Below are 16,753 nucleotides of genomic sequence, written 5' to 3' on the forward strand. Positions count from 1 at the left end.
GTACATACAGACAGTTCTACGTACACATGGACATTGTGAGATAGTTCCCATAGTTCCACATGTCTCTTCACTGCCTTGTATTCCCTTATCTCTTCCATTCCGTTCTTCTACGCTTCTCTCTTTGTTCCCTTATTCTACTTTCGGACTCTCTTTGTCTTGAGCGCACAGCCCGTACAGCCTCGTATCCATCTTCTGTCCGGTCTGTTCTCTGCGCCATCTATGTCCTCCATCATTCGCTTACGTATGCAGCTCCTGAGATAGATATAAGGAGGACTCTGGCTCGCTCTGCTCTTCAGTCGTTCTATCACTGACTGAGGAGTAAGTACCTACACTTCTATGCGCTCCTTACACATATGCTTACTGTATCTGTAGTCGCTCCTCTTTGTGTGCTTACAGGTACTACTTATGCCCTCAATAGAGTTGTTCTATCACTGACTGAGGATCGCTCCTCTTTGTGTGCTTACAGTCAGTTCCCTGCCTTACTCAGAGTTCATCACAGGCTGCTGCCCCGCTGGTACCCGCTGTGTCTTTCCTGTGTCGTCGCTGCGTCCTCAATTCCGATGTTGCGCTGCTTGCGGACCCCATACCCGCCGATACTGACTCACCCACCTGGACACCACCACTATGGCGCTCGAAGAACCTGCGACTTGCTCTCCCACAACGCCGAGTCGTCCCTCGAGCCTGCGGCCCTGCTCGAACGCACGAAGCCCCCGTCGCCCGAGGCCCTCGAGGCCTGGCTCAAGCCAGCCGCCCTGCTCTCGCGCTGCTTCTCTATCACCTCGCTGCAACATCACCGCGCTCACGGAGAGGTGTGAAGGCGGCTCGTGCGGGGTGCTCTCGGCGACGGGCGAGGCAGCGCGTGATTGTCACGCACGCAAAGGAGGCCATCGCCCCTCCCAGCTCCCCAGCTCGACCCGCGACGGTGCCCAAGCCCATGACCACGACGCTCAAGTCTGTGTCGCATCAGCAGCTCCAGCTCCCAGCGCAGCGGCACCAGCGGCTCCCATCTCCCATCGCAGTGGTGTTACGTTCAAGACTTTATTCCGGATGGAATACAGCCTAGGCGCCTTGTGGTTACAGTGGCTATGCTCTGGCGCTTGCGTGCTATCGAGCGAGTGCGAGCGACAAGAGTGTGAGATTGCGCGTAGCTGAGGTAGACGTAGTATACAGAGGAGATTCAAGTCTGGGGAGGGAGCGCTCAAGGGCGTCGTCCTTATATACAGGCGGAGAGCGGGGGGAGTCATATTAGCTGCGAGTCATGACGAGTCCGTATGAGATGTTCTGAATCACTATAACCTATGGTGATGGCGTCCTTGATCGTAACATCAGCTCCCTCTCCCGGAGAGGGTCGTCCCGACCCCCTACGTGGTGGTCGACGGCGTCGCATCCGCAGGAGCGCCTCCGATGCCGACGGTCGTGAGGTCCGAGGCGATCTGAATCGACACTCGATTGACGTACTCCTGAAGCGGGAGATGAGCACCCTCGTAGTTCCGAAGTATGGTGATGATCGGTTGGTCGAACTTCTCCAGTGCATGTCCCGGCTTTCCTCGGCAAAGTCGGTCAGCCGGGACACCGCCATTTGCCGAAGGTACCGTTCACCCGGGCTCGGCCGGACTCACCCGGTTACCTCGGCAGAGTCGTTCGGCCGGACTCACCTGGTTTTCCCAGGGGAGTCGTTCGGCCGGACTCCCCTGGTTTTCCCAGGGGAGCCGCCCGGCCGGACCTGGTCGAAGTGAATACAGTGTAGCATGCATAAAACATGCTGTGTGGTGTATGTAGGGCTTCATATGATCAATTAGGCCTCCAGGTTTGATATTTATGAAGTATACACCGCATGGGTAGCGCTGTAGCACAGAACTTGGTCACCCAGGTCTGGCCAAACCCACCCAAGCATGTAGCAGCCACCTTCAAGACCTCTGATATTTGGAGGTGGGTGTCCGAGGACAGACATACTGGGGAGCACTGGGGTCCAATGCAGCCAGGCAGTGGTGCAGGCCCGACACTGCACTAGGTGGCAATGGACGGATGGCCGGTGATAAACAGATGGCCGGCATTAGACAGATGGCCGGCACTGGGCAGTGGATGGATGACCGCCGGCAAACAGACGGCCGGTGATGCGGCTTGAAGCGGACCGACTGTCGGCAGTGGAAGCCTCGGACCGGCCGCAGCGGAGCGCCGCCTGACGGCGGTCGGCCTGATGGTGCCGCATCGGCGGCTGTGCACTGCCGCCCGCGCTCCGAGTGATCTGAAGTGGCCGCCCCCCCGACATGTTTGTATTCGTTCTCCGCCGTTATTGGTCGTAATGACATGCAAAAGAGCGCGTTATGTGCGTATTGACGGCGCGAATAAAACGTACCCTGGAACGTTACGTTCCGTGCAGGCGCCGGCCCGTGACGTTATATGTAAAAATGGGGATGAGATGGAGTATGCTGACATTAACTTACATCGGACGGACGGATGAATACCCAGATAGTCTCTGCATAATCTGTGGATAACGAAAGAAGCAAGAAGCGTGAAGAAATAGCAGAAACTCGCGAAGATATACTGTTTTGACCAAAAGTGTGGTTCACATGTAGGTGGGCTTCCATATGTTGGGATGGAGGATAGATATTGCATATCTGTAAGCTTTCACATTGATTTTAGTGTACACAGACCAGGAATCTATGTTTGTGCGCAGACAGATTAAGAATTGATGGTACAGTGCGATATGTCATTTTTCAATGACATACACAATATCGATACAACATGCGAGCTCATCACAGCACACAATAGCAGAACAAACTCGCCTTTACAGCAGCTTTCCAACGCAAAAAGAATCTCGAAATTCCGACAGGAACCCATGGAGATGTCGCACATGGGCTCAGAATGTGGCTTCGTGTGCTTGGTGATTTGGTACGACTTGACCACTGCATGCATTCTGAGCCCATGTGCGACATCTCCATGGGTTCCTGTCGGAATTTCGAGATTCTTTTTGCGTTGGAAAGCTGCTGTAAAGGCGAGTTTGTTCTGCTATTGTGTGCTGTGATGAGCTCGCATGTTGTATCGATATTGTGTATGTCATTGAAAAATGACATATCGCACTGTACCATCAATTCTTAATCTGTCTGCGCACAAACATAGATTCCTGGTCTGTGTACACTAAAATCAATGTGAAAGCTTACAGATATGCAATATCTATCCTCCATCCCAACATATGGAAGCCCACCTACATGTGAACCACACTTTTGGTCAAAACAGTATATCTTCGCGAGTTTCTGCTATTTCTTCACGCTTCTTGCTTCTTTCGTTATCCACAGATTATGCAGAGACTATCTGGGTATTCATCCGTCCGTCCGATGTAAGTTAATGTCAGCATACTCCATCTCATCCCCATTTTTACATATAACGTCACGGGCCGGCGCCTGCACGGAACGTAACGTTCCAGGGTACGTTTTATTCGCGCCGTCAATACGCACATAACGCGCTCTTTTGCATGTCATTACGACCAATAACGGCGGAGAACGAATACAAACATGTCGGGGGGGCGGCCACTTCAGATCACTCGGAGGGCGGCAGTGCACAGCCGCCGATGCGGCAGCGCTATGCGCGGCCGCCATCAGCCGGCGCTCCACTGCAGTCAGTCCGAGGCTTCCACTGCCGACAGTCGGTCCGCTTCAAGCTGCATCACCGGCCGTCTGTTTGCCGGTGGTCATCCATCTACTGCCCAGTGCCGGCCATCCATCTAATACCGGCCATCTGTTTATCGCCGGCCATCCGTCCATTGCCACCTGGTGTAGTGTCGGGCCTGCACCACTGCCTGGTGGTCTGCTGCTTGCATTTGACCCTGCTCGCTGTGCCAGACCTTATGTCAGATAGTACCTGCCTCATCTCAGAGGTCACAAAGGCAGCTGCTATGTGCTTGGGTGGGTTCGGCTGGCCCCTGGTGACTGGGTTCTGTGATGTAGCACACCCCAGCCCTACTTGTGTGGTATACTATACCCCATTACCCACCCTTTATAAAACCAAGCTACCTAGTGGAAGCCTTACATACACCCTACAACATGTTTTACACATACTATACACCATACCCACTTCAACCGGGTCCGGCCGAAAGGCTCCCCCGGGAAAACCAGGAGAGTCCGGCCGAACGACTCCCCTGGGAAAACCGGGTGAGTCCGGCCGAACGACTCTGCCGAGGTAACCGGGTGAGTCCGGCCGAGCCCGGGTGAACGGTACCTTCGGCAAATGGCGGTGTCCCGGCTGACCGACTTGATCGGGGTAACTCCGGGACCTCAAGTGACTTCTCGCGGTAGAAGTTCCATGGGTGAGTGTCGACGATCCGATTTTCGATGACTTCGTCGCATGGGGCGTCGATGTGCTGAGCGATGGCTTCGGCGACTAGGAGGTGTAGGTCGTGTCGAATCTTCGCGTGGACTTGGGGGAAACCGATTTCGAGGTACTCGTAAAGACGCGCGGGGGTGAACAGCTCCGGCCAGGAGTCCACACGCGCGCCGAGGTAGTGATCAACGCCGACATGGGCAGTGATAACATACCAACCCGATCCTGCTTGGACGCGCCACCGAGGCGTATGAGGAGGGGGGTGAACGAGGACGAGTTCATCGTCATGGAAGTCGATGATTTCCGCCTCTAGCTCGGCGAAAATGTCGTCAAGAGCATCGTGATGGCATGGGCGCGGGGACTCGTCGGGGCCAGTGAGGGTGAGGCGTGAGGAGCTCGCGAGGATTCCGGGAGGGAGGTTGAGGACTCCGAACTGAACTCCGGGTTCCGTGTTCGCGGTCTGCGCTCAAACCCAGTTACGATGGACCATGAGGAGGGACTGAGCCGCGAGGAGATCGGTGGTGGTAACCGGGGGTTGATTTTCCTTGTCGGAGTCGTCCTCTTGCGTGTAAGGAGGAGGCTGCGGCGTGGAGGTGTCTTGGGCACGTGTTACATCAGCGGGGAGGTCGAGCACAGGCATGAGGGGCGGGAGGTCGTCCGTGGTGCCCGTATTTGCCGGGGTGAGGGCGTTCCAGGCGGCCTGGTTGCGCACTTGTTCTTCTGGAGCGGGCTCACTGGGGGATCCCCATTCTACGATGTCGGACGGGATATTTCCCCAGGGGGGAAGGTGCTGCTGGTTGGTGGGGAGTAAGTCGTCGAGGGCGGCCGCGACCTCGATACTAGTGAGTTGGTCGAGGGCAACGTCGGCGGCTCGTACGAGTAAGGCTCGAAGGGTCAGTGAGGCGTCCTTGGCTTCGGCCTTCTGGCTGGCAGGGGCTCCAGCGCGTTGCACGAAGTTGTCGACCTTCTTCCAGACGTCGAACGCCTCTGTCGCGATGCGGTACTCGTTGACGAGGGGTTCGGTGTGGGGGATGTGCTGGGTGCGGTAGCGGACGTGGCCGTGGAGTTCGGAGTGCGCCACGGTCCACCCGATGCGGTCTCCGAGGGTTCCGCGACTCTCGTTAGTGCGATAGAGAGTTGGAAGGTGGTCGTAGTTGACCTGGGGGCGGTTGTTGATGAAATCGGGGGTGTCGTGGATGTCCGGCGTAGTGAGGCGGATGGGATAGAGGCAGGGAGCGCGACGAGGAGTAGAGCGGTGGTGGCGAGGCATCTGGAGAAGCGCATTCGATGTGAGAGTGGGATGAGGGTCAGAGGAGCTTGTGTCTCTTCTTATATACCCTCAGGATGTCGGGCGCGTTCTTCAAATGGTGCTCGGGTTCCCATGAGTTTTCTGCTGACTCCCAGCCCTTCCACGTCACCAGGTATTCCAATTTGTCTCGTTTGCGTCCCCTGATTCGGTGGTTAAGAATAGCTTCCACTTCATGCTCCTCTTCGCCGTCTATGACGTCAGGAGGTGGACGTGGCATGTCGGGGCCATGTGCTTTGGTGACTCGATATGGAGTCAGGAGCGCGGCATGGAAGACTGGATGAACTTTCCAAGTGCGTGGTAGGTTTAACTTGAATGTCACAGGTCCCATGACTTCTGTGATAACGAAGGGTCCTTCTCGTTTAGGTGCCAGTTTCCGGTGCGGGTATGGGAGTCGGAGGTTGGTTGATTCTAGAAGGACCTTATCTCCTTTCTTGAATGAGACGAGCTGTCCTGGTGATCTCCGTGCCATTGCCGCGGCTGCGTGATTATGGGCTGCAATCGTATTTTCTTGGTCAGCTCGGAGGGCGGAGAGCCGTTCCTCCGTGCTTGGGTATTTCGGGTTTTTCCGTGGGAGTTTGACTAGCTGTGGTTGATAACCATAGAGTAGTTCGAACGGTGATTTCTTTGTTACTGAATGCGTTCGTTGATTATGTGCGTATTCGAATTCCTTGAGGTGATCCGTCCATTCGTTTGGGATATTTCCGCAATAAAGACGCAGAGCGAGGTCCAGTTCCTGATTTACTCGTTCTGTTTGACCATCGGTTTGTGGGTGGTACGCTGTGCTCAGCGCAGTTTCCATTCCCATCAGTTGGTGGAGTTCCCTGAACGCTCCTGCTGCGAATTGCGGGCCTCGGTCGGATATGATCTTGGAGGGAACTCCGAATCGGCTGAAGACTTGGTCCCATAGTAGCTTTGCTGCTCCTTCTGCTGTGATGTTCTTCGTGCAAGGCGTGAATATGGCCATCTTTGTAACGTCATGGTCGACGACTACTTGGACTGCGTTGTATCCGTTTGATTCTGGTAGATCTGTGATGTAGTCGGTGGTTATGACGTTAAACGGCCTAGTGTTCCCGCTGTGTGGGATCGGGAATAATCCTGTTTTGGTTGGATGGGTGTTGACTTTGGTGGTTTGGCATTTTGCGCATCCTTTTACGTATTCGGTGATGAAGTTACGCATTCCGTCCCATATGTAGTCCCTTTTGACTAGTTCGAAAGTCTTCTGAATTCCCGGGTGGCCCATTACGGCTGGTTCGTGATAGGTTTTGACAATGTTGCGATAGAGGTTCTCGTCGGGTGGTACGTAGATACATTCTTTGAATAGTAATAATCCTTCTTCTTCCTTCCAATCGCTCGGCTTGCCCCAGGCAGGTCGTGGTTTGTCAGTTGCTTTGGTTGTTAGGAACTGTATTAGATCCGGGTTGCGGGCTTTGTTGCCTCGGATTTGTTGGGAGATGTCAATTTGGACAGAGTTGAGTGAGAAAATTTGTTCCGGTAGCATGACCATGTTCTTGTTATCATCCTCCCCCTGTTCATGATCTGTTCTCCTGGACAGAGCATCGGCTTGCGCAATTGTTTTTCCAGGGTGATGTTTCAACATGAAGTTGAACTCGTTCATGTAGTGATGCCATCTCGCTTGTCTCGGGTTTAAGCGTTGCGCAGAGCGGAAATACGTTAGGTTTTGGTGGTCTGTGATGACTTCTACCGGGTGTGGTGATCCTTGCAGTAAATGTCGCCATTCTTTGAATGCTCGAATGATTGCGAGTAACTCCCTGTCGTAGATCTGATAGTTTCTTTCTGCTTCTGTGAACGACTTTGATAGATATGCGCATGGGTGCCATATTCCGTCCGTTCCTTTCTGGCGTAGTACTGCTCCTGTTGCTACTTTGGACGCGTCGCATTCTACTTGGAATGGTTCATAGGGATCCGGCATCTTGAGGATTGGTCCGGTCGTGAAACGCTGCTTTAATTCTTGAAAGGCTGCTTCACAGTCTTCGTCCCATTTGAACGGAGTGTCCTTTCGCGTTAGCGATGTCAATGGTTTGACCACCTTTGAGTAGTCCTTGATGAATCGCCTGTAGAAATTTCCAAAACCTAGGAAGGCCTGTACTTCCTTTAGTTTGGTTGGTTGCTTCCATTCCAGTACTGCTTTAATTTTTACTGGATCCATGGCTATTTCGTCGGGGCGTATGATTGATCCAAGGAATTCTACTTCTTGTCTATCGAATTCGCATTTGGATGGTTTTAGGTAGAAGTCTAGTTCTTGAATTCTTTTAAGAACTCTTAGCGTCCTTCTGTGGTGTTCTTCCAAGTCATTGGAGAAGATTAAAATATTGTTGATGTAGATAACCATCTATCCTTCGCGAATGAGGTCCTCGAAGTTTTGATTCATCATGCTCTGAAAGGTTGCTGGGGCGTTGCATAGTCCAAAGAACATTACTGTGGGTTCATATAGTCCTTTGGGGGTTATAAACGCGGCCTTCCATTCGTCTCCTTTCTTGATTCGAATATTGTTGTATCCAGCTCGTACGTCCAACTTGGTGAAGTACTTTGCCCCTTTGAGCTTATTCATCAGGTCGCTGATCAGTGGGAGTGGGTACGCATTTCGAATCGTTCCTTCATTGAGAGCCCTATAATCTTGGACTGATCACAGTGTCCCATCTTTTTTTGGAATGTAGAAAAATGGCGAAGCAAATGGGGATTTTGATTCTTTGATGTACCCTTTTCTCATGTTTTCTTCGATGAATTTTTCTAGTTCAGCTTGTTCCGTGAGGGTGAGGGGATAGATCTTGTTCCATCTCTTGTCCTTGTGAAAGTCGAAGCCTGGTTTTAGATCGATTGCATGGTCCCATGGTTTGGATTCCGGGAATCGTTCTGCGGCCTTTTTTTCAAATATCTTGCGGTATCCTTTCACGAAGTCCGGTAGGACTTCATCTAACGGTACCTCGGGTTTCAATTTATTTGCTTCAATTGCGATTTCCGCTGACTAAGGCTGTTTGCGGCTCCACCCACGGATGATCCGGATCCGAACCCACGGATCATGTGACATCCGAGGGCTTGATCCAGATCCGCGCGGCTCAGAGCCTCCGGAAGAGCCGGAGCTGCGAGAGCTGGAGCCGTGATCCGTGGGTGGAGCCGCAAAGTGAGCTGCAGGTTGTGGCTCAGTGCGGATCAGTGGCTCATGTGGATCAGTCACACCTAAAAGGGAGGGCTCTAAGCCTTTGAGACGGTGGACGCAGCACTCAACACGGCAATCACCCAATCGCGGGGGGCGCGGGCTGGACGGGGTGAACAAGGAGGTTAATGCAGAGTTCGAGCGGCGCTGCTTTCAACACCGAGATCGCGCGATCGCGGAGGGTGGCAGCCCGGCACGGCCAGTGAAGATGACATCACGTTATCGCACAATGGCAAGAGGGCACAGAGATCAACACATCGCGATCATGCAATCGCGCAGGACGGAGGGTCAGATGCGGGCCGCGCGGCAAGTAAACAGGCCAGGACACGGAGTAGCTCGGCGCAGTGGGTGCGGCGTCTACGACGCTGATCGCGCGGTCGTGTGGTGGGCGGAGGGCAAGATATAGTAGGGGGCGAAGAGGAGACGGGGAGCAGAGGATTGGGCGATCGCGGTGGGTGGAGGACTAGAGTCTAGTGACATGTCGAGTACAAGTGGAGAAGTGGAGGTAGTGACTCAGGCGGCAATCCAAATGGCCACGATTGCGCGCCGATTGCTACTCGCGGCAGGGCAAAGAGCTGAGAAACACGGAAGAGTTTCATATAAGCCACATTGGTGGCGCTTCGATAGAATACAAGTACAGACGGAGGGAGGGGAGGGGCACAATCTAGTCAGAGACAACAATCGGGTTAGTAGTAACACGTTCCTCCATAGCACGACGAGCACTCGCGCCCTTCTTGTCCTTGAGGAAAGCGACCATCTCCTCCTCGGGGACCAGGGCAGGGATTCGCGCCCAAGATCCGAGGATCGTGTTTGCACGAACAGAGTCATTCCCGAGGGAACGACGAAGGCGGGAGACAGTCAGACGGCCGCGCGAGAACGCACGCTCGGCATCCGTCGAGCTAGCTACAGGAGATCTGCGTCAGATGGAGGAGATATGGACATTGAAGACGACTTACCAGGGATCGAGAGATAATCAAGTGCCATCTGCGCGAGGGCCTTGTTCTCAGAGCCGCTCTTGAGCGCCGTGTTCCAGTACGCGAGGGGGTCGCTGACGGTGGTGTTCGGGGGGGAGTTCAAATACTCCTCGAGAGCGTCGGCAGCGTTGTCGACACGAGAGCGAGACGCGAGCGCGGCGAAGAGCTGAGCGGGATAGTCAGTGGAGGGAGGAATAATGAGATGCGGGGAGCTTACCGTGGCACTTGCGCTGCGGCGTGCACCGCCGCGAGTACCAGGTTGGCCGGGAAGAGGAGCGGTGAGCATCACACGAGACGTGGAGGCTGGGATTGGCGGGATCGGAGCGGGGGCAGGCTTGTAGTGCGCAGCGTACTCGTCAGTAATGAGTTCGCGGGCCGTGGTAATCCAGTCTTCTGGCCAGTTCGCGTTGCGGAAGTATGCGAGCTTGTACGCCGGATGGAGGACTGCAATGTATACGGTCAAAACACGCGAGGTTAGTGATGCGTAGATGGTACTGACTCATAGCGATGCGGTACAAGGGTGTCTCATCAGTCTTGCTGTAGTACTTGTTCAACATCTCACGTGCGAGGTAAGCCCCTTGTGAACAGCGGGATGAAGCTCCGGCTGGTCGACGAAGGTGTCGAGATGCTTCGTGAGCACGTCCATGAAAGGGATCACCTCATGAAGCAGCGCGCGTGTGCTGGAGGAGATCTCATTTGTGGCAAAGAGGAAGGGCTGAGAAGATAAGAGTGAGCACGGTATACATGAGGAATCAGATGAACAAACACTTACGTCCATAAGGTGATACAGCTGCTCGAGGATGGACCATTCGACTTCGGTCAGGATGAAACGGCGGAGACGCACGCTCCGGACGCGATTGAACTGGTGCATGTCGCAGAGCGAGGTGAGCACCGGCTTCATATCAAGGGCGCGGCCGACCACCATGACGAGCGTGTTCCAGCGTGTCTTGACGGAGCGCACGAGCACGCGCGCATGAAGACCCGCTTCATCCGCGAGGTGCTCGAGTTCTTCGCGCACAAGCGGAGTGTGCCACACCTTCTTGGAGAGCTTGGTGATCTGCACGAAACGCAGTAAGCGGACAAGCCCGAGGATGCAACCTCACGATCACGCACCTTCTCAAGTGCCTCGATCGCCTCGTTAAGCTCGCTGGGGGCGCACGGTGTCAAGGTCGTGAAGTCATCCTCCGCGAAGAGGTCTTCAATGAGCTCGTCGTCAGCAGCTTCGCGCGAGTCATCCGGGACGTCGTCGTCTTCGTCTTCACGCTCTGATTCGGAGAGCTCGTCTTGGTCTTCATCGTCGTTGTCGACAGTGTTGCGGGGCTTGCGCACGCGCGTCTTCACAAAGGGTTTAACCGCGGCCTGGAGAGGTCAGGATGAGTGGTGAAGACAACGACACTGGGAGAAATGGCTTGAACGAACCTTGCTGACCAAGTTGAGTACATGCCCGAAGCACCGAACGAGACCGTTGCCGATGCGCAGGTGCGGGTGGTTCTCGCGGAGGGCACGCATAAGTGCAACGTTCACCTCCGCGTTGTCACAGGTGACGCCGATGACCTTTGATTGAGAGTGCTTGTGAGTCATGAGTATATACGTATTCAGAGAATGGCATACCTTTTCCAGAATACCATAGTCCTTGAGGCACTGCTCAAGCTGCTCAGCGAGGTAAACGGCTGTGTGTGCCTTCGTCAACCTGATAATACTAATAGTTAGATAAAATAGTCAGTACTAGATCAAATGTATAGACAACTCACTTGACAAAGTCGAGGATGATATGGTTGATCTTGCCATTGTCGTGCCAGTGCGCCGTGATGCCGAGGTACGATATCACATTGGGGGCGGTCCAGCCATCCATACAAATATGGATACCGCCGGCGAGATTCTGCAAGTCGAGGTGTGAGGGATGCGAGAGGGAATTGAGAAGAGTATCAAACAGACCTTCAAGTGTGCCTTCACCCTCTCCTTGGACTCGGAATGGAGATCGCGTACGTCTTGAGAAACGGTTGCCCGCGTCGGGATGGCAACCTTCTTGTACAGCATCCCGAGGATAGTGCGGAGGTTGGGGTCCTCGACGATGGTGAAGGGGCGATGACTACGTGCGCACCACATCGCCATGTGGTAGCGCAGACGATGTGGGGTGTAAGTAACTCCGGCTGCGAAATTTTCGATCATCTGGACCTCAGGGATGTCGTCCGGGTCGCACGTCTTCACATGCCGAGACAGGTTGCCCGTACTCTCTTGATATTCAAGACGGTCGACGGTCTTGGAGGGGTTCCTAGAGAACAACACGTCAGAGGATGGCACCGATCAGAGTGCCAAGAGGGGACATACGTCTTGCACACAAAACGATGGACGATCGCACCGTTGGACGCGGTCACAATCTTCGGCCGGGTGAAGTGGTCGTAAACTGAAGAGCGCCACTTTGTGATGAGAGCATCTGCATGCCACGCTGTTAGACGAAAACCGTGCGATACGAGATGCAGCGGAGTGACTTACCAAGGGTCTCCTCTGGGGACTTGCCAGCGTAGCGCTGCGCGAACTTGGCCTGGCGAGAGTTCGCCGCTTGGACGCCGGCGAGGCGAGCCGCCGTTTGAGTACGCCCTTTCAGAGCAGCGACCTCGTCGAACCCATCGTCGTCGTCGAGGTCAATCTCAGGCTCGGAGGTGTCGCCTGCCTGAGACGAGAGCCCATCCTCGCCAGCAGTTGATGAGCGCGACGACCTGTGAGACAAGGGATCAGCCAGGGAATGGTGGAGCAAAGACGATAGTACGTACGCGTTCCCATCGCCCTTGCGGCGTTTGGGCTTGTTGGGTGGGGAGGTGGGGGTGGGTGTCCCTGCATTCGGCGGCTGGGGAGTACCATGCGGGGTCTTGTCACTGCCTTGCGAGACAGTCTCCCGGCGACGCTTGGCGGCAGCTGTGGCAGCGGAGAGGGGGGTGCGAGTAGGGTCGATAGGCATGGTGAGATGCGATAGTCTGAAAGACACGAAGTGAGGTGACGATCAGGGAGGTAGAACGTCGGAGCGCACCTCATTTTGCCAACAGGCATATGTAGGACGCCGCGGTGCGCTCTCTTCCACACCGCGACTCATCCACGGACATCCGCACATGGTCCCGTCCGCGGGCTCAGTGTGGGTCAGCGCGATGATAATCGGCCATGTGAACCTCCAATCGTTCTGGTGGAAGACGAGCGAAGTCAGCTCGGCCCGCATCCGACCAGAGAAAACCCACAGAAAACTCACCTCTGAGCCCATCCAGGGCCGATCTCTCGAGCGCATGCCTCCATTTGATGACGCGTGCAAGTTCTTGGCCAATCCGAGCTTCGATAGGTCCGCTGGGACGACTTGAGGCGATGGCTTGAGGGCTCCAGGCACCCAAGGGGCGGACACCGGAGTGCCGTCGGGATGGAAAAACAGATGAAACCAAACGGTGCAGATGAAGTGAGGCAGAATCGAGGGTTAGTAGAACACATGAGGACATCGTAGACGGATCACAACGCACCAATTTCATGCTGGATGCTTGCGCGGAGGCGGACGAATGAGAGTGGGATCTGGTGTGAGCACGATCTAGCCATGTAACCACCTAGATCTGAGAGATCGGGCACCGAGTGTGAGGACAGGAGCTCATGGTACGTAGTGAGGGTGCTTACCGAGGCTTCGTAGGGGGAGATGTCGAAAGATGCTGAAGGGATGGAGACGACACACTGGAGAAGAGAGCCGGAGGTCTGGCGAGTCGAAGCGGCTTGCCGCCTGAGAACGCGGTCGGGTGCAATGCCACTGTCAAACGGGTTACGGCGTCACACGCCCTTACTCCAACCCTCTGCCCTGCTCCTCAGACCAACCCTCCCGCTGAACTGAGCCTTGCCTGCCCAAGATGTTTAAACAAGGTGAGATCCGTCAGAAACCGGGTGCGTATAGCTCACCTTATTCAGGCTAGCTGCAACTCAACGCATCAACACGCACGTAGATCGTTATCGGTGCCGGCGCCTAGGTACCCTCCACCCATTTTCGACACAAACCCGCATCCTCATGCTCTCTCCCTTAGCGCAACACCATCAAACACCTGACGTGGGCTGACGGCGCCTCATGTTGGTGATGGTGACCTCGCCCGAGTGTGTCGGACATTGGTAGCACTGGTACAGGGGCTCATCGCGCGGGCGAAAACCGGTATGTACCTCACGTTGATCCTTGGACCTCTTTCCAACCTCTCTGCCCCCATCCCAACTACTTCCGACCCCGCAAGCGACATGTCAATCATTGACAGCACAAGCCCCGCGATCTATCTGTTGACGGAGACGCGCCGCGACTCTGACGTTGGCCCGCCGTCGACACGGGCGTTAAACCATGAATGGCTCACTGTTCTGGTCAACGGCGTCACTGACACAGTGGTTGTGAGTAAATCTTTTCATTTTGAGCGTGTCGGCCACTCTAAAACCCAGCCATACAGCTCCTGCTGCCGTACACTCAAGCCGCCCTGAACGCAGTCGACCACACTCGCGCTGAAGCGTGGGTCTCCATTGTGCGCGGATCCAAGCTCCAACGCTGTGGCCTGCGGGATGACCAGAACGGCCTGCTACTGCAGCTCGTTCTCGCGTACAGCGCCTTTGCCAAGAACACCCCAGCAGTCGAGAACGTCGACTTTCACCTATTTGTCGACACTCTATCTCTCTTCGTCGAAGCCCTCGACTCTCACGACTCTGCGGACACCGCGTTGATGGCGATGAGTGTTTTCATGCTTGATATCATACCTGAGGTAAGTATTGTTAGACCTATGTTAGTATATTGGGAAACTGACTAGGAACAGGTTATATATCCCGACCCGGATCTACTAGCATCCGCACGCGCTGTACTTGCGGCCTTGGAAGACAGCCCCGTCCTCACGTCCACGTCCCTCCTCACGCATGCGTCCGCGCATGTGCCCTCTCCCTCGTTCTCTGTCGCCGCCGAGACTGGCTTCTCCTCCGCCACTGTCATTGTGCCCGCGTTCGCCATCGCGCCCACCATCACGCCCACTATCATGCCCACATCCATGCCCATTCTTGTGCCCGCATCCACCCATCCACCTGCGCCTGAGCCGCCTGTCTCTGCGGAGCCTGGCCTCTCCTCCGCCACAGTCCTTACGCCCGTGTTTGCCATCGCGGACACGTCCACCGCCGTCGCGTCCACCCAGGCGCCCACGCGCGCATCCACCCAGGCGCCCACGTGCGCGGCCATGGCCACATCCGCTGTCGCAGCTGCGTCCACCACCATCGCGTCCGCGCCCGCCGATGCGGCGGCATCTACCGGCATGCCCACATTCGGCATCACCTCTGCGTCCTCCACCATCGCGTCGACAGAGTCCACCGGCACCCATGCTCCTGCGGACACGCCTACTCGCCCGGCCGTAGTCCGGACTCGTTTTAACGACGCGATGGAGGCGGCGTCCCGCGTGTGCGAGCGCAACACGCTTACGGAGATCGTTGGCATACCTCCTGAGCGTTCGGTTGAGGTAGGGAGCGAGTGGGTTGAGGTGATAAGGGACTCGAGCGACGCTGGTGAGGATTCAGATGGGTCCCTGCCGCTACTGCGGACCCCATCGGACTCGGATGACGAGTCCGATGATGACACTTGGTAACACAAGTGCTTAAAGTAGTGAACAAGTGTATATATACATGCTCCTGTGTCTATAGTGCGTGAATTAGATTGGAGGATCTGTGGGTGGAGCCACGGTTCAACCGTTTTTGGTCCCCCTCTGAACCGGAGCTGCATCGAGCCGGAGCCGGACCGAGCCGGAGCCGCATGGCTCACGATCCGCGGCTCACGGGTCCGGATCATCGCGACTCTACCCGCGAAGTGAGCCGGACCTCCAAACAGCCTTAGGGTGACCTGAGGTATGCCAATCTAAATGCCCAGCACGGCGTAGCTATTGTCCCTGGCGTCTGCAGCTGACATTTCTGTTAATCGCTTAGAGCCTAGAGATGCCCATTTCATCGCATGGATGGATTTCTGCCTTGCCGGGCAGCCATGAGGACGGTAAAGAGGCGCCATACGCGGTGAATGACGGAAAACTGACATCTTATCCCATCTTAGGTCATATTTTGTCGCTAAAAGAGCATGCTTGGGGCGGTCATGAGGGTTTTCAGAGCTGTCAGAATGCCCCACATGCCCCACATGCCGCAGTTGTTTTGCCAATTAGAACCCAAGCTCATTGAAGCCCGTTCGGCCCAGCCTAAACGCCAAACAAATCAAAGCCCGTCTGCCAGCTTGCGCAGCTCATCTGGCCTCCAGCCTCCGGTTCTCAGCCTGAAATCTGCTGAGGTAAGCACTTTCTCTCTGTTCATATAAGATGGCACGCTCATCGACGCATTCTCTCACCAGGCTCCCAAGTTCACCCTTCTCTAGGCCGTTGTCGTATCCTCTCAACTCTTGCAACCACTGGTACCCATCTACAACCTGTCTTCAATGCGTCCAGAAAACCGTGGCAATGACGGTGATACTGCCATACAGGGGACTGCTAGTGGGTTGCTTGAAGGTATGTTCGATTGTTGTTGCTGTACTCCGTCCTCGGATTTTTCTGACATCGTAATTACTAATGATACCTGCAGCTCCACAAACCCCCTGTCGTGGCCCGCCTCGCAGCCAATGTACGCTGTCTATTTTTCAGTTGGCATCTAGACTAGATAGTACGTCAGATCTCTTTCTACATTCTCTGGCTCCTTTGTTAAGGCTCTAACCACGGTAGTAGGCAGGGTCTCTGCGGCGCAGGACACTCCCCAAATGGCCAAGATTTTCCCCATGTGGATTAAAGGTATGTTGACTCTATTAGCTTCGCATTCAAGATACTAATTTGCCACCTTAGATCCGCTCACCCATGCGGATGAAAATTCAGCAAACAACTCCGGAGAATTCATTGACATTGACGTTTCAGATACCAACAAAGGCTCGCCCTCCCCTAGTACAGAGAATCGCCCTGGCTTGCCTCACTCTGGGCCGTGGCCAGCTCTGGG

General features: G+C 55.1%; 1 protein-coding gene across 1 annotated transcript; it reads left to right on the top strand.

Annotated features, from left to right (window-relative positions):
- Window positions 1–13,936: 13,936 nt before the first annotated feature.
- On the top strand, window positions 13,937–16,148 carry BXZ73DRAFT_108242 (uncharacterized protein; the record flags this gene model as incomplete). Its single annotated transcript, XM_048017108.1, has 5 exons — window positions 13,937–14,158; window positions 14,215–14,520; window positions 14,572–15,255; window positions 16,035–16,064; window positions 16,125–16,148. The coding sequence occupies 5 exons, from the start codon at window positions 13,937–13,939 to the stop codon at window positions 16,146–16,148; spliced, it is 1,266 nt and encodes a 421-aa protein (XP_047871268.1).
- Window positions 16,149–16,753: the final 605 nt, after the last annotated feature.

This window comes from Epithele typhae (genome assembly GCF_022376455.1).
Source record: "Epithele typhae strain CBS 203.58 chromosome Unknown BXZ73scaffold_149, whole genome shotgun sequence".
NCBI lineage: Eukaryota > Fungi > Basidiomycota > Agaricomycetes > Polyporales > Epitheliaceae > Epithele > Epithele typhae.